We start from the raw sequence: 21991 nt of genomic DNA on the forward strand, positions 1-21991 counted from the left end.
TCATGACTAATCCAATGAATCGATTATTTAACATCAAACCCAAAGCAAGGTTTGGAAAAAACGCCTTTAAATATGTCTCTGTTAAATACAAATAGAAGAAAATAAGACATTCATAAATTGTCTTAATTGTTAGTTCAACTACGAAAGGCAAGTCTTCTAATCATTTTACAATGTCTGCCACTCCATTATTTTCTTGATTTGATACTTGAATCTTCTTTGTTAGTTCGGGTACTTGCAAGTGATCGGTTGTTGGATTCATATCACTCGATTGGACTTATCACGATGGATGATCGGCGGCGGTAAAGGCTTTATTGATTGAGTTAGGGTTTGGTTTTGGCTCTGATACCAACCCGAGGAAATTTTGATATTTAAGAATAACAAGATGGGTTATGGCCAGAAATAGAATTGGGATGAACGGTGCTGTAAAGATAGGTGGGACTTTAGATCCCACTTGGACTTTCGATCCTACCCATGTTTATAGCACCTTCGATTCCAATTCTATTTCTCATTCTTAACACTATACTCGGGTTTGAAATATGGTTTTATTTTTTGAACTGTTTTGTGTTTAACATGTCTCTAAATTTTAAATTTTATATCTCACTTCATTTGAAAGAGGAACCAAACATTTTTTATAAAAGTATGAAAACTCTTTTCTAATAGATGTGGTTTGAAATTGTGAGGTTGACGACGATCCATAACAGGCCAAAACGGACAATATCTGTTAGTGGTGGGTTTGGGGTGTTACAGTTGGTGTCAAAGCTAGGCACCGAGCGGTGTGCTAGTGAAGACGCTTGCCTCGAAGGGGGTAGATTGTGAGATCCCACATCAATTGAAGAGGGGAATAAGCACCGAACGGTGTGTCAACAAGACGTTGGGGCTTGAAGGGAATGAATTGTAAGATCCCATATCGGTTGAAGAGGGGAACAAATGGCCCTGAAGGAAGGTAGATTGTGAGATCCTGCGTTGATGGGAGAGAATATATTATTCCGAAGGGTGTGAAAACCTCTCTTTAGTAGATGAGTTTTAAAATTGTAAGGCTGAAGGCGATACGTAAGAGGCCAAAACAGACCATATGTGCCAGCGAAAGGCTCTGAAGGGGAGTGAATTGTGAGATCTCACTTCAGTTGGAAAGGATAATGAAACATTCTTTACCTTCGAGAGCGAAGGGAGAGGGAGATCAATTGTGAGATTTCAGTTGGAGAGGGAAATGAAACATTCTTTTATCTCCTAGTAGATGACTACAAAGGAATAGATTGTGAGATCTCACATCGATTGGAGAGGAAAATGAAACACTCTTATCTAGAAGCGAAGCATAGAAGGGGTGAATTGTAAGATTTCACAAGGAGAACAAAACATTCTGAACAAAGTTGAAATTGAGACCTAATTTAGAAATACACTGTTAAAGCATAAAATAATATTTTTTTTATCGAATCCGTTAACAAATAATTTTGCAACTATAATTTAAAATTAAGACATAATTATATTATTAAATTACTAAATATATATTAAAATTGAGTTGCAAATTTTAATTAAATATTTGAGTATATTAATATTTTATTCTTATTAAAAAAATTTAAATAAATAATCTGAACAACTGAGCCAATCAAAACATAAAAAAATAAATTATAATGTCTTAATCCAACTCAACCCACTGTGAAAATACAACCAGCTCAAACACTATAGGTAGACAAATATGTTAACAACCTAAACAATTGGATCAGTCTAAAAACATGTCTCAATCTAACCCAACCCATAATTTAGAATACAATCGACTCAGACAAACAATGTACACAAATATGCTAACAGCTCGAACAATTTAATCAATCTAAAAAAAATGTCTCAACTCGACCCAATCCACGATTGAGAATACAACCGACTGAAACACCATAGGTACACAAATATGTTTGTTTAAGATAATAAATTATAACATGAACGATCGAACCATTGACCTTTAAAACGATGGATGAATATCTTATAGTATGAAGTAAAAGGAAGTTTGTAATAAATGGTTTGCGTATTAACGTAATTAAAAGAGCGAAGGGGGAAGGAGAGCTCGACATTCCCACCAAATCTGTCTCAACCTCAACCCCTCTTCCCAATTCCAATTCTTTCTTCTTCCTGCGGTGACCCCTTCTCTGCAATTTCTCAGGGGGTCGCCTCAATTTGCTTGTTTCTCTCCTTTTCTCTTCTCTTTTCCCTCTTTCCAATCCCATTTTCCAACACCCAATTTCTCCAATCGCGGGAAAATCCAATCCCCATTCCGAAAACGAAAAAATTCCCAATTCAATTCTCTCATCACAATGTCAGAAATGGCGAACGCCGATCCCGAAGGAATTGATGGAGTTCGTATGTCTTGGAACGTTTGGCCGCGTACCAAGGTTGAGGCCAGCAAGTGTGTTGTGCCACTCGCTGCTTCGATCGCTCCGATCCGTCCTCACCCTGAGATCCCAACTCTTCCTTATGCGCCGCTTCGTTGCAAGTCTTGTTCTGCCGTTCTCAATCCGTTTTCCCGTGTCGACTTCACCGCTAAGATTTGGATCTGCCCTTTTTGCTTTCAGCGATGCCATTTTCCTCCTCATTATGCCATGATCTCTGAGACCCATCTTCCTGGCGAGCTTTATCCTCAGTATACCACTGTTCAATATGCTCTTCCTCAACCCACTCACCCCAATCCTGCTCTAGATTCGGCTCAGCAGGCGAATCCCTCCCCGGTTTTCCTTTTTTTGCTCGATACCTGTATGATCGAGGAGGAATTGGATTTTGTGAAATCCGCGCTCAAAAGGGCGATCGGGTTGTTGCCTGATAATGCGCTTGTTGGATTTGTTTCGTTTGGGACTCAGGTTCAGGTTCATGAATTGGGATTCTCTGATATGTCTAAGGTGTATGTGTTTCGGGGTACGAAGGAGGTTTCTAAGGATCAGGTTTTGGAGCAATTGGGTCTTGGGGTTGGAGTGCGGAGAGTCGCTGGAGCGTATCAAAAGGGGGTCCAAAGTGGATTCCCTAATTCGGGTGTTGCACGTTTTTTGTTGCCTGCTTCTGAATGCGAATATACCCTCAATTCGGTAGGTCTCATTTGGTTCTCTGTTTCTGTTCATTTTTTTCTGGTCAAATCCCACATGGAGTTGGGAAATTCTTGAACTCGGTTATATTTTTTGTGAATTCTAGTTGTTGGATGAACTTCAAACGGATCAATGGCCTGTGTCTCCTGGTAATCGGGTATCTCGGTGCACCGGAGTTGCGTTAAGCGTTGCAGCAAGTTTGCTTGGAGCTTGTTTGCCTGGAACCGGTGCTCGCATTATTGCTTTGGTTGGTGGACCATGCACAGAAGGACCTGGCACGGTAACTATGGGGGAAAAAAAAAAAAAAAAAAAAGAGAAAGAAAAGAAGAGAATTTTGTTCCTCGATTTTGTTGTCCTGAATTATATATTATGATTTGAGCCACATCCTGCCCTATACTTAGAATAATTTTTGTAGGTTGATTTTTGGTCGTTAGAAGCTACGCCAGAGGTTTGGAATTGCATTTTGGTTATTTGTTTTGCTTTGTTGCTAACTTTTTATTGTACTTGATTTTGAACTTGCCGTTTATTTTGGTAGCAGACATTCCCTGTATCATTTTGGACATCGTATGCCGTTAACTTGTGTCATCGTCCTGCACTGGTTCAAATTAATTTATTACTACAGAAAAATATGGACCTTTTTGGCCAATTTTTTTTATGGCCAAATTGGATCCTTATTTTCCACCTTTTTCTCCCGCTGATGTCTAGCATCATGTGAGACTAATGTTCGTGCAATTACTTGCTTGATAATTTATCCAAGTCCATGAGATAGTTAGTGGTTATTTTCTCTTGCTTCATATTGCTTGTGACAAAATTATTTGCAAGGAAGTTGGTAGTTGGATCCATATGTTGCGTACTTTACTTCAAACTTTCATGCTCATTGACTCCAACAATGCAATTAGAAGCTTCTTTTGCTTTAACTCAACTAAGATGGCTTACAAAAGGTGTGGATTTAGGTATAAGAGCTTATAGAATCTGCATCAAGAAGTAGCAGATATTATCATTTTGGCTATTTTATCTTTTATTTTATTTCCTCCTTTTAGATTTATTCACACTTATTCTTAAGGCATAGCATCAGCTAATTTGACTTTGATACAGTAATTTTTTTTGATGTTGGAAAATACTTGGTTACTTTCACTTGGACTTTATCATATTCTTAGAGAACTGCAGTATTGAGGTTTTTAATTTTGAAACAATTATTTGACGAATGTTGCAGTAGCACATGTAATTACTTGCGTTGTCATCCTTTATTATATTGCCGTAATATGATTGTTTCGATAATCAATTGTGCTGTACATGCAACCCAAGTAATGAAAGATATGATTACATGTTATTTTGTAAGTTATGAAGGGAACTACTATCTTTTGCGTGGACTTTGTTCTAGATGCAACTTTCACTGGCACAATTGAATTGTAGAACTGAAAATTGAAATATGATCAACCTTGTTCTCATTCCTTTCATACTTATAATTGCTGATGTTTGGCTAGATATACTGATTGGATTCAACATTTACAGATTGTGTCAAAAGATTTATCGGATCCAGTGCGTTCACATAAAGACCTTGATAAGGATGCAGCTCCTTATTTTAAAAAAGCAGTCAAATTCTATGAAAGTCTTGCAAAACAGCTGGTTGGCCAAGGCCATGTCTTGGATCTTTTTGCATCAGCACTTGATCAGGTTGCTATATAATTTACCTGCCTCAAATGGGATCTATCTCCTTTTAAAAATATAAGTTCAGCAATTTGCAACACAAAGTAACATTAGGTTGGTCGCTCATATTCTATAAAAGAAATCTTAGTATAAAACAACATGGGAATTAGACTCCTAACTTGTTTCTTACCTGGAGCTGTAAACTTAGATTGAATTGATTCTGGTAATTTTATATCCTCTTTTGGGTTCTCTTATGTTGAATTTCATGCTTGTTTTTGTTTTTGTTTTTTATTTAGGGTGTTTTATCTTGAGCATTTCTGCATTCTGCAGATGCACTTGCTGAATTTGTTGTGAGCAAGTTTTCCTATTCATCATGCAGTCCAAATAATAATGTTGAATGTTCCCTCCCCTGAAGAAAGAAAATGTATAAAAAGCATAAAGTATATCAAGAGAAATGAGATGCAGCAATAAGAAATCATACTAGCTTTAAATGTTGAAGATCATCTCTTGAATTGTATAGGTGGTGTTACAGCTAACAAATTTTCATATTAGTCATGATTTTCATGCTAAATTAGCATATTAAAATTACATTGATCCATGCAAGGAGGCTAAGTGGTTATTTGGTCCGTTGGGGGGCAAGTTTTGTAGATATGGGACTTCGGATTTCGGTGACAAATGACCCAAAAATTAGTCCTTTTCTTCTCTATCTCACTGCATGATGTTATGTTTATTTATTGTTATTCAGTTAATGGTCTACATTTGTGAGAATTGTTATTTAAACTTAGGTTATATTTTTTAGCGAACCTTTTATAGATATATAATTTTTGACATATTTCTTTCTGCATGGTATACTGTAGAAAAAATTTGAAATCTAGATTATAATTTATTGACTTTGATGTTATTTTGGATTTAATGGATCAAGAACTCGGATATATTTTCTTAAAAGATATTTATGCATATAGCACCTTATCAAAAGCATTCTCGACCTCTAAGCTCCAGAAGGAATTTTGATATACTGTTTATTTGCTAAATACTTCCAACATAAGGATATCCTGATGTATGGACTTTCTAATGATAAAATCTAACATACTTAATTGTTGATGAGGTAATTTTTTATGATCTTATTTTGTTTGCCCAAGTTTATCTTACAAAGTATTTGTGCCTAGTAACTGAAGCTAAATAGAATCAATCCATATTAGGTTTGAACATCAGGATTCAACTACTTCTTAACGATATGAAATAAAACTGGTATAACATAACAATTATTTGCTTTGAACTGACGTCGATTTGAACATCAAGATTCTATTATACTTGGCTAGGTTTATATAATAATGGCAATGCAATCACTTTGTTGTAATAACGTTACATTTATATGCAGTTTTTTTGTAGCTGTCAATAATCATGCTTCATTCATTGGAATTTTTAAACATATAGGTTGGTGTTGCGGAAATGAAAGTTGCAGTAGAAAAAACTGGTGGCCTTGTTGTTCTAGCTGAAAGTTTTGGACATTCTGTATTTAAGGACTCTTTCAAGCGGGTGTTTGAGGAAGGGGAGCACTCTCTTGGTCTTTGCTTTAAGTGAGTGCATTATTATAAATATATTGTGGGCTCTCTTCTATTTCACTTAGCCCATGTTTTAGTTTTTGCATGTTATCTTAAGTTATAAATATTAGTCTGTGTTATTGCCAACTACCTTGGCTTGACTTGTTGGTAAAAGCTAGAAGAGGCAAGCCATTAGTCTTAATATTTTTCATCGAGCCAAAAGAGAAGTCTTAAAAAAAGGCGAGTTCCTTTCTGACTTTTGATGCCATATGTTGTAGGGCATGCAGTCGTTGCATGGGTTTAGTAAAAAAAATTTGTGTGTTGTCTTTAAATTTCATATTTCAACATTCATAATGTGTCATTGTACTTGTTTTATTCTAACATTGGATGAAGCTTTACAATCATCATGTTTATTTTCAATTAATCTACCTTTCATACCTAGCTCTTGCTTTCTTTGACTGTAAGTTGGATCTTTGGATATAATTTTTGAATCTTCTGAAAAGTATGGATGGGCGAAGGAAAAAGGGACAATAAGTTAACAGTAACCTAGTAGAAAAGTGTATGAAGTCCACGATTTCTTGAGTTTGCATGGATTTTTCTTGTGAATGAGTGCAAGGATTGGCAACAACGTTCTCATGGAGAAACCTTTTGGTCTTGGTTCAAAGCGAGAGAGTTCTTCGTGCGATGTTTGGTTCCTTTGTTAGATTCTCTGTGTTTCTTTTGGCCTTGGTTTCCAGGGCTTTTGTAATTATTTGCTAGGTCTCAAAAAAAAGAAAAAAAAAAAAGAACTCATGTAAGAGTTGTGAAGAATAATGGATATTGTTAAGATGAAGGAATGTGAAAAATAAATTTAGTTGCATGAATTGTTTGTTTGGCTGTTGCTTCTGACTTCTATACATCTTCTGCATCTATCTTGGACAAGTATAATTCACGTTTGGAAACATGCATCAAATTCTTGTATTTTTTTTTCTGCCTCCATTAGCCTAGAGGATATCATTTCATGTCACTTGATACATAACTTTACATTTCAGTGGCACCCTTGAGATCAATTGTTCAAAGGACATCAAAATTCAGGGGATAATTGGACCTTGCACATCTTTGGAGAAGGTTGTATGCTTTATGCACTGTTGTTGGCTTTTGCTTATGTATATTAAGTTCTCTATTTACATGATTGCGGCATGGAACTGATTGCTTGTGCATATATTCAGAAAGGTCCTTCTGTTGCTGATACTGTTATTGGGGAGGGAAATACTACTTCGTGGAAAATGTGTGGCATTGACAAAAGTACTTGTTTGACAGTGTACTTTGATCTTTCATCAAGTGATAGGTCAAGTAATCCAGGAATCGCAAATCCACAGTTGTATTTGCAGTTTCTTACCAGGTAGGTTATCAATTGTGATGATTTACTATCATCTTGTAACGCAGCACGTCATAGCAATGTTTAACATCGTTGCTGCTATTTATTATTATGATTACAGTTATCAAGATCCTGAAGGTCAGTCAATGCTTCGGGTTACAACTGTCACTAGAAGATGGATAGACTCTGCTGTTGCCGCGGAGGTTTCTTATTTTACATTGTCCTAAACTTTTCTGCGCATAAATATTACTCTGTTTTTACTATTCTGAGACCTAGCATTTCCAATGGGGATAAACAACTCAAATTTCATTGGAGAAAAGTTTAACAAAAAAAACATTTAGGAATATGCATGTTACTATATTTTATTTTGGAAGTTTTTTTTTACAAGAAACAGAGAACGCTTCCCATTTTTATATTTGAACTTGGATCTGAGTTCTTGCTTTCCTGCTAGTCATGCTAAACTTCATAAGGGAGTTCCATTGTGTACATGTCTGAAGAAACATCAACCCAAGTTACTAGGAAAAATTGGTTTATGGGAATTACCTGTGTGAACAGGATTATTTATTTGATCTCAATTTTGGCTTTGTATGCATTCAAGTATATGAAAGTGACATGCATTGGGAAAAAATGGATTGGAGGGGATTTGACCCTGAAAATTAGCAATGAAGTTTTTTATTTATGCGTAGTCAGATGATGTGATTAGGTAATTGGTGGGCTTCCTAGTTATTATATATTTTAAATGTACTAATACAATTAGTTCATAGATAAACACTGGTGGAAATGATTTTTCTTATCATCATTTTTAGGAGTAGAGGTGTCATGATTGGTGTGGTTCTACTTATAACATTCAATGGGTGCCCTTAATTGGTCCATGTGGGTTCTACTATTTCAATTAATGAAAAATGCTTATCGGTCCATGTGGGCTCAAAAATAATATTTTTAGGTTGTATCGTGGTTCATAAGCTTTGTTTTGTTTCTAATATGTCATTGTAACCTCACTTCTGATTTACACACTCACACACTCACACACTTAAGCTCTCTGTAGTTGTTCTCTTTCTCTAACTTGATTAACCATGAAAAGCCAATACACACACACGTGAATTCTCTTTTGGTTCTCTTTCTCTATCTTGATGATTGGTGAAAAGTTAAATCTTTGAGGCATTGATTCCAGGAATTGGTGCAAGGGTTTGACCAAGAGGCTGCTGCAGTTGTGGTGGCAAGACTAACTTCCTTGAAAATGGAGATGGAGGTATTTTAGAATTTATGTTTCATTATTTAGTTGTACATTTCATCAGACAATTTTTTGTCCTTCCTTCGAAAAGCCACCCCAATCTGCTTAATTTGTTTAATCTTTGGAAAGTCTGTCCCAAAGAAAATGATTGTGAATTTAACTGTGTTGAGAGAGTATGAGAGCTATTGAACTCGAGGTCGCATTTTTCATTTCAGAACTTGTGATGCTTGGATGTATTCAGGTGCTAGTTATGAATGCAATGAACTGAAATTTTGTCTTGGCCCATGAAATTACTTTCTGTTTGAATTTGCATGTATATAAGATCTAAGGTTAACTAGGTTCTTATGCCGGATTTTTATAAGAGTTATTTCATTTTGATGAAAAAGATTATAAGGATAAACTTAGCCCCATGGGCTTTAACTTGCTAATACATTTTGAGAAAGTTGCTACTGCTCATCCTCTACCCAAAGAGATGTCCAAGAATTCTTTTTTGGAAGGGTAAATATCCAAAGAAGGTGAAAATCTTCCTAGGGACTACTTTACTTTGATGTTTGACTGCAATTTTTTTTTTTTTGGGGAAGAGAAACCGAAGTTTCATTGAGATAAAATGGAAGAATTACAAGGGCATACAAACATGCGACAGGAAGAGAGAGCCCAAAAACAAACTACAAAAAAGGGCTCCAATCTAGCAAAATCAAACAAAGAATCAATTTTTTTTCTTGGAAGTCCATCCTGAGGGATGTTTGAGTGCAATGTTCAGGGAAGATTCTCCTCGTAACACCCTTTTCCCTAGTTGCCGTGTTCGAGTCTAATTGGACTTCAAATTTATTCTTTTCTTGTTCCTTTCTGAGATGTTTTTCTTAGCTTTTAGACTTTACCATTTGTAGGATTATGCTATGTTCCTTAGTTATAGCAAACACCTTACTTTGTTGGCCCATTTTTTTGACAAGGAAGATCGAGTGTCCTAACATAATGCTACAGTTTTCTTTGCTGTTTTGTGGAGAATTTTCCTTGAGAGGAACAATAAGATTTTTAGGAAGGTTGAGAAGTTCAATGAGGAGTTTTGGGAGGCAGCATGGTTTTTTGTAGTTTGGGTCGGACACCTTTTTTTGGGTTTGTTTTTTGTATGTCTTTGTATTTTTTCATTTTTTCAATGAAGCTCGGTTTCTTACCAAAAAAGTAATAACAATAATAGAAGCCACTAGTGATATTTTGTGGGACTTGAGAGGTTTGGTCGGAGAAGAGCAAAAAATTTTTTTTAAGAAGAATCCAAGGAGCTGTATAACCTTTGGGAAAATATTTCTTATGTAGTCCGGCATCTTTGGGGCTTGCTCGAAACACCTATTAGTTAATGTTGACTTTAGTTGGAATAATATTTTTTGTAAACTTATGTCTGATTATTGTAAATGAAATTTCTGTCTTATAGATAGAGACTAAAGATAAAATATTACTAGAGAAGTGGACCGACCATAGTTAGGAATTACAGTCCTTCGCGAAACCACACTGCAAGTTTTGTTGAATCTGCCTGGGACTTAAAATCTTCTTTTCTTGATTGCTTTTTGTTTGTTTATTATCATCATCATTATTATTATTATCATTATTTTGATATAAGCAGGAACTTTATAATATCAATAAGCTAAGTGTTTGGTTGAGAGGATGAGGTCTGGCCATAAACAAGAAACTGAAAGAAATTCAAAGACGAGTCTTACTAGATAACATATCATAGCATGATAGTCAAATTTAAATAATTTCATATTTTATAGCCTAAACAACTGCCAATTTGAATATCTTCTAAATTTCCAAGTGTTAAATGCCTCTTCTGATTGCACTCCCTCCGTGAGTTCTTAAAGAAGGATGAAATTGCATTCTGCTAACTAGGTTTTGTTGCTTGCTGGTTCAATGGGTCATTTGTTCTACTGGTATCTCCAAAGTTGTAAGTTACTTAATGTTAAATTTTACTCTTGTCAGGAGGGGTTCGATGCTATTCGGTGGTTGGATCGATCCTTGATTCGTCTCTGTTCTAAGTTTGGTGATTATCGGAAAGACGATCCATCTTCCTTTACTTTGAATCCTTGCTTTTCTTTGTATCCTCAGTTCATGTTTAATTTGCGGCGTTCACAATTTGTACAGGTATTTACATCTATTAGAATCTCGTGCTTGAAGTTATTCAAGTCAATATGGTCCAATGAAAAGATGATTTACATTCTTTTGGCTGGATCCTTGCGATCCTATGTGCAGGTTTTTAACAACAGTCCAGATGAAACTGCATATTTTAGGATGTTGTTAAATAGGGAGAACATTACAAATGCTGCAGTGATGATTCAGCCATCACTAATATCATACTCATTCAATTCACTGCCTGCACCAGCATTGTTAGATGTTGCTTCCATTGCAGCTGATCGTATTCTCCTGCTAGATTCTTATTTCAGTGTTGTCATATTTCATGGAATGACAATAGCTCAGTGGCGTAATATGGGATACCAAAATCAACCAGAACACCAAGTTTGTGCTATATCTACCTAGTTTTTTTTATTTCTTTTTGGAGAATAAATTTGCAAATGAAAATTATGTTCTTAAACTTTTGTCATTTGATAGTATATAATGGGTATATCAACCATATCATCCATTTAATCAATCTAACAATCTTTCTACAGGCATTTGCACAGTTATTGCATGCTCCTCATGATGATGCGCAAAGTATTATTAATGAGCGTTTTCCAGTACCTCGTTTGGTGGTCTGTGATCAGCATGGTTCCCAGGTTATTTTCTTAATCTGTAGCTTTGGTTTGCATTCACAGCAAAGATTATTACGCAAAAATACTCAAATGCTATAGAAGTTATTTTGTGCTTCTGCTGTCATTATTTTAGGCCCCTTGTTTAGTTACCACCTCCGTTTTTATGCTTTTACATTTATTTATTGAAATCTAGAAATTCATGGGTACAAACACTTATAACTAATGTCTGCAATGGTGGTATATTGACTTCGTTATTTTATTATCTTGATTTTCCGAGCAGGCTAGATTCTTATTGGCGAAGTTGAATCCATCAGCGACATATAACAATGCTCAAGAAATAGCAGCCGGGTCAGATATCATATTTACCGATGATGTTAGTCTTCAAGTATTCTTTGAGCATCTTCAGAGGTTGGCTGTGCAATCTTGAGAATAGATGGCTTTCTTGAGGATTACGAAAAATCTGATAGTTCTTGCTGTGGGAAAAATCACTGATGGTTATGTATATCTGGTGTCTCGTTGACTTCTTTTCTGGTGTTTCCATTGTTTCCAAGTTGAGAAGCCAATATTCCCACATTGTCTCATTTGAAGGATATATGGGAACACTGATAAAAATTCTTTTTTTGGGGGCGGGGGGACATTCTCGGTCGGCATTGCTGCTTAATAAATGGTCACAAAGGTCATTTGAGCTTCAAGTTAGTTGTATGAGGGAGGGGCAAAAAGAGAGGCTTGTTGGGAATGTAATTTAGAGGAATCAATGGACAGCTTAGACATTTGTGAAAGTCATTCTGTTAGGAGTTTTGGTTCTTCAATTTGTTATTTTGTATGAGGTTAGACCACAAGTAAGTATTTTTGGATGATTCTCCAAGTAAATTATAAGGAAGGTAGCTTACTGTCATTGTGTTTGTGTTGTTTTCAAACAGGTCTGAAATTTCAATTTTATTTAAATGACTCATTCTGTTGAGTATTCAATTCAATCAATAGCTTTATGACTTGTTCTTATTGCTAATATTTTGTTTCACTTTCATTCTGTTCATTGGTTCTCTGCACTTTTATTCTCTCACAATTTTCTCCATTTTTGAAAGATTTTCAATGTAACCCTATAAGGAACGTATTTCTTAGACCGACCCAATTCCCTAGGTTTCGAATCCAAGAGTCTTAACGTTTCTATATGAGCATTCGGTGCAAATACCAGTGTAGAAGAGTGAGTTATTTGTCTCAGAATCTCTCCCTAATCTTCGATAGGTTATCTAAGGGTTTGTCTCGATTCATCGTTATACTCAACTAGCCATAGAATCTCTCCCTAATCTTTGATAGGTTATCTAAGGGTTTGTCTCGATTCATCGTTATACTCAACTAGCCATGCACAGATGTGATGGGTGGGCAAAAAAGTAGGCTACTGACAGAACCATTTATTATAAGATCACTCAGGAATGTCCATTTATAAACCAAACATAAGAGAATAAAATATGACTCTAGAAAGAAAAAAAAAAAAGCCAACATTTGCCACAGAAGAAAGCAGAGGATCCTAAAATTTAGCGGACAAAAAGGGACATGGAGAAATCTATAGCAGTAGAAGATCATCCAGCTAAATAACAATCTACTCTACTAATGCACTGAAGAACAGCATACAAATTGAGCCCAATATGGCCTCCCTTTTCTCCTTTCTCTCCTAATGTCTGATGGATATCTTGCAGGAGAGTTCCACTCATTTGCAATCTCCCTGCTTCTCAACTCTGAGGCAGGTGATTTCGCCTGCGTAACGGCGTTCACCGTTTTCTCATCTGGTTTTTCATCTTTATGAATCATGGAACCCAGATTCTCTACTCGGGTTGGCGATTTCTGTTTGTTTTCAAGTGCAGCATCATCCAATAGGTTCTTGAGAGCAGTGTGTGGCTTTCCAGCACTCCAGTTCGTTACCTTGGCGATAATCGCCTCGTTCTTCTTCTTCCCCGGTGAGTCGTTTGCAACATGAGTATAAGATGGAAACCAGCCAGCTTGCAGCGATGCAGAATTCGGCTGCTCTCGCGTGGCCGAGTTTTGTTGGATTCCTCCACCATTAGGTTCAACCAACGTCATAAAAGATGGTGCCTCAAACATATCAGATCTGTTAGAATGTTGTCCTCCTTCGGTTGCAGCATTGGCCTTCTTCAAGATGGTTTCCTCTGCTTCGGTTCGTGCTTGCTGCATTACTTCGCCATCCACAACAGCGGGTAAATCCGACAGAGTTGAGAGCACTGTTCCTCATAGTTAAGAACATATATTAATTATCAAGAAACTTTGGATCTAAAGAAAGAATATCAGTTATTGTTAGCTCACCATGAAGCACAGTTCATAGTTCATACAAAGCATAATAATACCTGAGACGGACCCCCAGTTGCCTTCAAGACTGTCTGTTTGACTAATCGCATCGACTGAAGCATCAAGAACGGCCGATGTAAGCCGTGGTTCTACATCAACTTTCACGCCATCATCTTTCCCAGTTTCAGAAGCAATTCGATCTCCGACTCCAGCAAGCTGAACCACACTACCATCCTGAAAAGAGTCTGATCTTCCAGTGACAGATTCATTACTATGATCATCTTCTTTTACACTTTCCTGAGTCTCTCGAGCTAAACTAGCGTTAAATTTTTTCGAGTCCGTGCTTTCAGTCAGAGATATCGTTCTAGCGGATCCATCTGCTATCTCTTCTGCAACAGCAATGCATTTATTCTCCCTGCTGTTAGTGGTAGATTCAGGTGTGGAATCAATCCCTAGGACTGCTGAAGGAATACTATCTATCCCAAAATTTGTAGTGTCACTGATGGTTAGATTCTTATCATACTTTTCATTTTCACCGAGCATACCTTTAATCTGAGCTGCATTCACGTCTTGAATGGGAACTTCTTTGGCTTTCATATCAACCGACACATTCTCGACTCCACTTTCCTGTTTTTGCCTATTTTCCACAGTTTTCGTGTCAAAAGAAGCTACTTCGGAAGTTTGATCAAATGGCTCGGCCTGCAATGTAATACAACTCTCATGAGGGTCATGTACAAAACAATTGGTTGATTCAACCTCCTTATGATCATGATCCTTTGAATCTTCAACCGAAGCCTCAGGATGGTCGACAATGTTCAAGTCACTCGACACAGAAGGCAGATGCACATCATCGTTTTCTTCTTTTATTTTATTGGTCTCTAGTAAGTTGTTAGAACTGCAAGATTCGAGTTCTTTTCGAGCATCAGACGACACTTGAGTCAAGCCAATGGGTTTAACATCTGAAACAACACTTTGGGGCATTTCAGAATGGATGGACATGTCATTGTCAGCCACTGATTGAAGAGGCTCTCTAGGTATCTCGATGGTTTCTTCCAGCTCCGATAACGGCTCCGATTTATCATTATCAGTTTTTCCCGTTGATGCTGCGGTTTCTGTAAAATTCTTACACAAGTCGAAGTCCTCGTTTTTCTTTTCATCATATCTTCTATCAGGAGATGACAAGAAACATTGAGGCATGTTTTCAACACTATCAATGTTCCACTCTTGTTGCAGAGCAGGTACTATCGTTTCGGGTTCATTAAGGTACGAGTCACCTGTAGTAGTAGTATTCATATGATCAATGGGTGGAATCACTGAATTCCCAGCTCTAAAGTTGGTCTCAAGATTCCCATAGTCTTGATTAATTTTGGTGTCCTGCTCTGTTCCTGACTGCTTGACAGTAGTTTCTGCAACAGCTGAACTTTCCACTTGCTGGTTTTCAGTTGAAGAGCTCGATGATGGAGTTCCGAAATCAGTCTCGAGATCCACAAGTTCTTGATTAATTTTGCCTTCCTGCTCATTTCCCGACTGATCGATAGCAGTTTGTGCAACAGTTGAAGAACTCGACGATGCAGTTCCACAGTCGGTCTCAAGATTTACAAATTCTTGATCACTTTTGTTTTCTTGATCACTTCCAGACTGATTGATAGCAGCTTCTGCAACAACTGAATTTTCCACTATTCGGTTGTCAGCTAAAGAGGTTGACCATAGAACAACAACTAAGTATTATACAATCATAAGTTGTAAAAAATTCAAAGAACATGAAGTAGGACTGAAAAATGACATCACATTTCATGTCGAAGAAACGAGACAGATTTTGTAACAGTTCAAGCCCACTACTAGCAAATATTGTCTGTTTTGCCCCATTACGTATCATTGTCAGCCTCACGGTTTTGAAACATGTCTATTAGGAAAAGGTTTCCACACCCTTATAAGGAGTGCTTTGTTCCCCTCTCCAACTGATGTGAGACCTCACAACCCACCCCTCTTGGGGGGCCAGTGTCCTCGTTGACACACTGCTCGGTGTCTAGCTCTGATACCATTTGTAACAGCCCAAGCCCACCGCTAGCAGATATTGTCCGCTTTGGCCCGTTATGTATCACCGTCATCCTCACAGTTTTAAAACACATCTACTAGGGAGAGGTTTCCACACCCTTATAAGGAATGCTTCGTTCTCCTCTCCAATCGATGTAGGATCCCACATATTTCATCCGCTCGGATCACACTTTAAGAAACTACCACAGCAATGCAGCATGAAGGATGAGCTTATCTACTTATTAGTTGTTAAAGATCATGTATTTGTTTAGATTGCTGTCAGTTAGTATCTAATTAAATCTCAGTTAGGAGTTAGATGTAGTTTTTTATTTGATTTAGTTTTGATTTGATTAGATTTTATTTTGATTTGTTTACTGGTTTGTTACCGGATTTTCTCCAGATTTTTAGGTAGATTTTCTGAATATCTTTGGTATTCTCTGTATAAATATGGAGCATTCTTGCTCTTCATAATTCAATCTTCTCATCAATTATTCAATAAATCCCTCTTTCACTAACAATTGGTATCAGAGCTCTCTTCTTAAGGGATCTGTGAGATCAATATGGGAGGAGAATCCAGTTTTTCCGCTGTTGCACCACCAGTTTTCGATGGAGACAATTATCAAATGTGGGCAGTTCGTATGGAGACTTATTTGGAGGCCTTGGATCTTTGGGAAGCAATAGAAGAGGATTACGAGGTCCCTCCGCTTCCAGCAAATCCTACTGTAGCACAAATCAAAGTACAGAAGAAAAAGAAGACAAGGAAATCAAAGGCGAAAGCTTGCCTATTTGCCGCTGTATCTCAAATGATCTTCATGCGAATAATGTCCCTCAAAACAGCAAAGGAAATCTGGGATTATCTTAAGGCCGAATATGAAGGAGATGAGAGGATTCGTGGAATGAAAGCCCTAAATTTGATTAGGGACTTCGAGTTGCAGAAGATGAAGGAGTCAGAGTCGGTGAAAGAGTACTCTGACAGACTTCTCAGCATTGCCAACAAGGTGAGATTGCTTGGTTCTGTTTTAAATGATTCAAGGATCGTTGAAAAGCTGCTAGTCACTGTTCCAGAGAAGTTTGAAGCCACCATTACTACTCTGGAGAACACCAAAGACTTGTCAAAGATTTCTCTTACAGAGCTCTTGAATGCTTTACAAGCACAAGAGCAAAGGAGGTCTATGAGGCAAGAAGGGGTGATTGAAGGTGCCTTACGTGTTAAGCATCAAGACAGCAGCAGGTATAAAAACAATAAAAATTTCAAAAATCAATTGACGTATGGAGATTCATCTGCCAATTATCAGAAGACAAAAGGAGGAGGTTTCAAAAAATCCTATCCACCTTGCCGCCATTGTGAGAAGAAAGGTCATCCACCATACAAGTGTTGGAGAAGACCTGACGCCTTCTGCTCCAAATGCAATCAACTTGGACATGAAGCTGTGATCTGCGAAGCCAAAGATCTGGTGAAAGAATTAGATGCACAGGTAGTTGATCAAGAAGAAGAAGAAGAAGAAGAAGATCAATTGTGTATGGTCACTTCTTCCTCAAGCAAAGAATCAAGCGAGAGCTGGTTGATTGACAGTGGGTGCACAAATCACATGACATATGACAAGGAGTCTTTTGAGGAATTAAGAGACACCGAAGAAGATAAGAGAGTGAGGATTGGCAATGGTGAACACTTGGAAGTCAAGGGTAAAGGCACAGTAGCTATAACAAGTTATGAAGGTACAAAATTTATTCCAGATGTTTTATTTGTGCCTAAAATTGATCAAAATATCTTAAGTGTTGGTCAGTTACTTGATAAAGGCTATAGAGTGTTGTTTGAGAATAAGCAGTGCTTGATCAAAGATGCTAGTGACAAAGACTTGTTCAATGTCAAAATGGAAGGAAAAAGCTTTGCTCTAAATCCGACGGCCTTTATATCCAGAGTTAGTGCCACTGAGATTTGGCACAAAAGACTTAGACACTTTCATCATCGAGGTTTGCTTCAGATTCAATCAAAGAAGCTGGTAGAAGAACTCACTGACATTGATGAGGACATGTCTCCTTGCCGTACTTGTAATTTTGGGAAGCAACATAGGCAACCCTTTCCTAAACAGGCATGGAGAGGCTCGAAAAAGCTGCAACTGGTTCATACTAAGCTTTGTAGTCCTCAGCGAACACCATCATTAAATGGTAATCTTTATTACATTGCTTTTATTAATGATCTAACAAGAATGTGTTGGATATTCTTGCTGAAGCAAAAGTCAGAAGTTGCGAGTGTATTTTGGAAATTCAAAGCCAAAGTTGAGAATGAAGATGCATGCTTGATTCAGACTATAAGATCAGATAATAGCAAGGAGTACACTTCAGAAACTTTTAACCGGTTTTGTGAAGAGGCTGAAATTGAACATCAATTGACAACACCATACACTCCTCAACAGAATAACGTCACTGAAAGGAGGAATAAATTCATAATGGAGATGATGAGATGCATGGTTCATGAGAAGGATCTTCCAAAACGTTTTTGGGGAAAAGCAGCAAACACTGTTGTATGCTTGCAAAATCGAATTTCAACAAAAGCTGTGAAGGATCTGACACCATTTGAAGTTTGGTATGGTTACAAACGTTCTTTAAAGTTCCTTAGAGTATTTAGGTGTCTTTGCTTCACTCACATTCCACAGGTCAAGCGTGATAAGCTTGACAAAAAGTCAGAAGTTGGCATCTTTGTTGGGTATAGCACTATATCCAAAACTTATAAAGTTTTTCAACCACACACTAGTCATGTTATTGTGAGCCAAGATGTTCATTTTGCTGGAAATGAGCAATGGAATTGGGAAGAACTTACGAAGGTGAATCAGATTTCTAATGCACCAAACAATTTCTTTGGTAGCATGTTAGAAGAGTCTGAAGATAAACGACTAGAAGAGTCTGAAGATGAACGACAAGATGCTTCGGTTGATGATGCACCTGTCAGAGGAGGAGCTTTCAGTGATCAAGAAAAACAAAACTTGGGAGTTGGTTGATCGACCTCTAAACAGAAAGATAATTAGAGTAAGATGAGTGTTCAGAAAAAAGCTTGGAGTTCACAGCATCTAAACAAGGAGGAGTGTTAAAGATCATGTATTTGTTTAGATTGCTGTCAGTTAGTATCTAATTAAATCTCAGTTAGGAGTTAGATGTAGTTTTTTATTTGATTTAGTTTTGATTTGATTAGATTTTATTTTGATTTGTTTACTCGTTTGTTACCAGATTTTCTCCAGATTTTTAGGTAGATTTTCTGAATATCTTTGGTATTCTCTGTATAAATATGGAGCATTCTTGCTCTTCATAATTCAATCTTCTCATCAATTATTCAATAAATCCCTCTTTCACTAACATTAGTTCTTTCCTTCAGCAGCTAAAAACTTTACTTCTCAATTATTCCTTATAGTTAATGTTATTGAGGGTCCAAGAATTCACCATATTTGGAAGAAAACCCTTGTTTAGGAGATAACACATATCTAAAAGGTTACCAAGAAATCAAAATCATGATCGAAACTAACCGAGTATAAATAGCTAACAATACGTCCCCAACACAAAACATACCAAGAACTTCTCTGTCTTTCAAAGTTGGGGAGCTACTCATTTCATCTTCCACCGCCATCTTCGACGTGCTTAATGAATCCAAAGCATCTCCCATGGACTTGTTTGGTCGTACCTCCTCTGAAAACTCTGCAACAGCATCTGAAAACATTTCATCTTCGGATGCCTTTGATTTTGTTTTCGTTCCATCGACACCCTTGTCACTGTAACATCCTCCCAAGACTTTGGAACCTATGCAGCATTTACTGACATGATTAAAAACACCTTAAGGTACAGAAGTTTTTCATCATCATAGGTCCCTCCTTTCCAACAGAAAAAGAAAGAAGAGATAAAAGCAAGACACAAAAGACAGAGAAAGAGAGATATATGTAACTTTAAAGAGAACCCACAGAATAACTTTTTAGCTTTAAATCCTAATTTGGTCCATGAACTTATCCTACTTTAATCCCTTAACTTTCAACTACTCTGTTTCATTCCCTCAACTTGTAATTATTCTTTTCTTAACCCTAAACATTCCAAGTTATGTTAGTATGTGATATCCCGCATCCGTTGGAGAGAAGAACGAAGCATTTCCTATAAGGGTGTGGATACCTCTCCCTAGTAGACACATTTCAAAACCTTGAAGGGATGCCCGAAAAGGGAAAATCCAACGAGGACAATATCTCCTAGTGGCGGACTTGGGCTGTTACAAATGGTATAGAGTCAAGCACCGGGCAATGTGCCAACAAGGACGCTGGCCCCCAAGTGGGGTGGATTGTGATATCTCACATCGGTTAGAGAGGGGAATGAAGCATTCCTTATAAGGGTGTGAAAACCTCTTCCTACACGTTTTAAAACTTTGAGATGATCTACTAGTGGTGGGCTTAGACTATTACATAGTCTCTCATTAAGACTCCGCTAATCATTTAACAAGAACATAGATTCATTTGAAAATCAAACACCAAACCTAAAAGTACTAATTATCCAAAGTTGACACATAATGATAAATTAAAGTAAACAAACAAACGCTATGATGATGCCAGGTCCCTATCAAATAATTCATAACAAAGTTAATACTAAGGACTAGAATTGCTTTCTATCAAAAGTTCAAGACCACCAAAGAAGAAAGTTCAGAGAAGAACATTTAAACCCAAATTTAGAACACAGTGTAAGGAAAAGACATCTCACTAGAGGTTTTATGATCGTCATCATCATCTGTAACAGTCACAAGAGTGTTAGCCTCAGACTCAACCAACTTAAACCCTTCAATCGTTCCACACACCCTCTTGTGAGCACGCCTACGTTTGGCGCTCGGATGAGGGTTAGGAAAGTGCCATCCACATTTGTTGCAAACATGAACACCATGGCTCTTCTGCCCTACAAAACTCACCAAAACCCTTCATCAAAAACAAACCCATCAACTAATTTCCAAAACCCACAAAAACCCAAGTGCCCAAATCCTCAATAAACCCCAAAAGAACACACACAAAGAACAAGAACCAACACAAAGAAACAGAACAAAACCCAACAGTCTAGAGGGTTTTCTTACTCTGATCTCGATGCTCCATTGCTGAAAGAGGGAAAGAAAAGCCAAGAAGAACCAAAATGGAAGTGGTTAAAGGAGGGAGTTAGTTAAGTAAAGAAAAGGAGGAGATGGGAATCATTCTTTTGTAAAAGGGGAAAATGGGGAATACCGTACTGACCCTAGGCTGTTGGAGGAGGGGAATTCTGTGCGGCCGAGCCTAGAGAAGGACGCGTGGAATCGTCTTCTCCAAGGGGACAAATTTGTCTGAACAGTGTAGCGGTAGCTACTACCTAAAATTCTAAATTTATAAAAAAAACAAAAGAAGATAAATTTTTTAAATAATAATTTTAATTATAATTCTAATAAAAAACAAATCTCACCAAACAAGACACCTGCTGACAGGGATGTCTTAGGATTGTGAAAGCCACTTTAAAGTTTGGAACTTTTTTGTGTTTTGTACAAAAAAGTCCAATCAATGGAATTTTTAAAGAAAAAAGTCTTTTTTTTTTTCTTCCCTTTTTTAAAAGCAAAGCAATGTTCTTTTAAAGCATAGAGATGCCTAAGCTATTTTATTTATCTATTTATTTTAGTATTAATATAAAAGAAATCTTGTTGAGATCTTTAATGGATTCAAATGGGTGTTATCAAGATTTTTCTTATCTTGAATTATAAGAGTAATTAGAATTTATTGGTAATGATAGGGATTAATTACTTCAAAGTCAAAAGTTTGTGCGGAGATATTTAGAATTTTTTACTTTTTTTTTTAAATCTATGTCTTTATTGATTGAGTTGTGTTAGATCGACAAGTGACCAGATGAGCTATGCTTAAATTGATTGATTGAGTTGTGTTAAATCGACAAGTGAGTAGACGAGCTATGCTTAAATTGATTGATTGATTGAGTTGTGTTGGATCGTCAAGTGACTAGATGAGCTATGCTTAAATTGATTGATTGATTGAGTTGTGTTAGATCGACAAGTGAGTAGATGAGCTATGCTTAAATTGATTGATTGAGTTGTGTTAGATCGACAA

The 21991-nt window shown here is 37.0% G+C and overlaps 2 protein-coding genes across 6 annotated transcripts; one reads left to right on the top strand and one right to left on the bottom strand.

The window, feature by feature from the left end:
* Positions 1-2016: 2016 nt before the first annotated feature.
* Positions 2017-12544, top strand: LOC111791435 (protein transport protein SEC23 E). The gene is made up of 12 exons (XM_023672778.2): positions 2017-3062; positions 3166-3339; positions 4572-4733; positions 6141-6283; positions 7279-7354; positions 7456-7628; positions 7726-7807; positions 8776-8853; positions 10804-10965; positions 11074-11337; positions 11490-11594; positions 11851-12544. The coding sequence occupies exons 1-12, from the start codon at positions 2301-2303 to the stop codon at positions 11995-11997; spliced, it is 2328 nt and encodes a 775-aa protein (XP_023528546.2). The 5' UTR covers positions 2017-2300; the 3' UTR covers positions 11998-12544.
* A 415-nt stretch (positions 12545-12959) lies between these two features.
* Positions 12960-21223, bottom strand: LOC111791434 (uncharacterized). 5 transcript variants are annotated; one of them, XM_087122546.1, is made up of 6 exons: positions 21140-21223; positions 20986-21006; positions 20625-20813; positions 19461-19688; positions 13928-15559; positions 12960-13804 (listed from the first exon to the last, which is right to left on the bottom strand). In XM_087122546.1, the coding sequence occupies exons 2-6, from the start codon at positions 21002-21004 to the stop codon at positions 13176-13178; spliced, it is 2697 nt and encodes an 898-aa protein (XP_086978672.1). In that variant the 5' UTR covers positions 21005-21006; positions 21140-21223; the 3' UTR covers positions 12960-13175. The 5 variants fall into 5 exon arrangements, with proteins under 5 accessions (XP_086978672.1, XP_086978673.1, XP_023528543.2 ...); XM_087122547.1 differs by having other exon boundaries at positions 21131-21148; XM_023672775.2 differs by lacking the exon at positions 21140-21223 and having other exon boundaries at positions 13928-15532; positions 20986-21123.
* Positions 21224-21991: the final 768 nt, after the last annotated feature.

The sequence above is a fragment of the Cucurbita pepo genome, chromosome 3, assembly GCF_057944985.1.
Source record: "Cucurbita pepo subsp. pepo isolate OVF chromosome 3, ASM5794498v1, whole genome shotgun sequence".
NCBI lineage: Eukaryota > Viridiplantae > Streptophyta > Magnoliopsida > Cucurbitales > Cucurbitaceae > Cucurbita > Cucurbita pepo.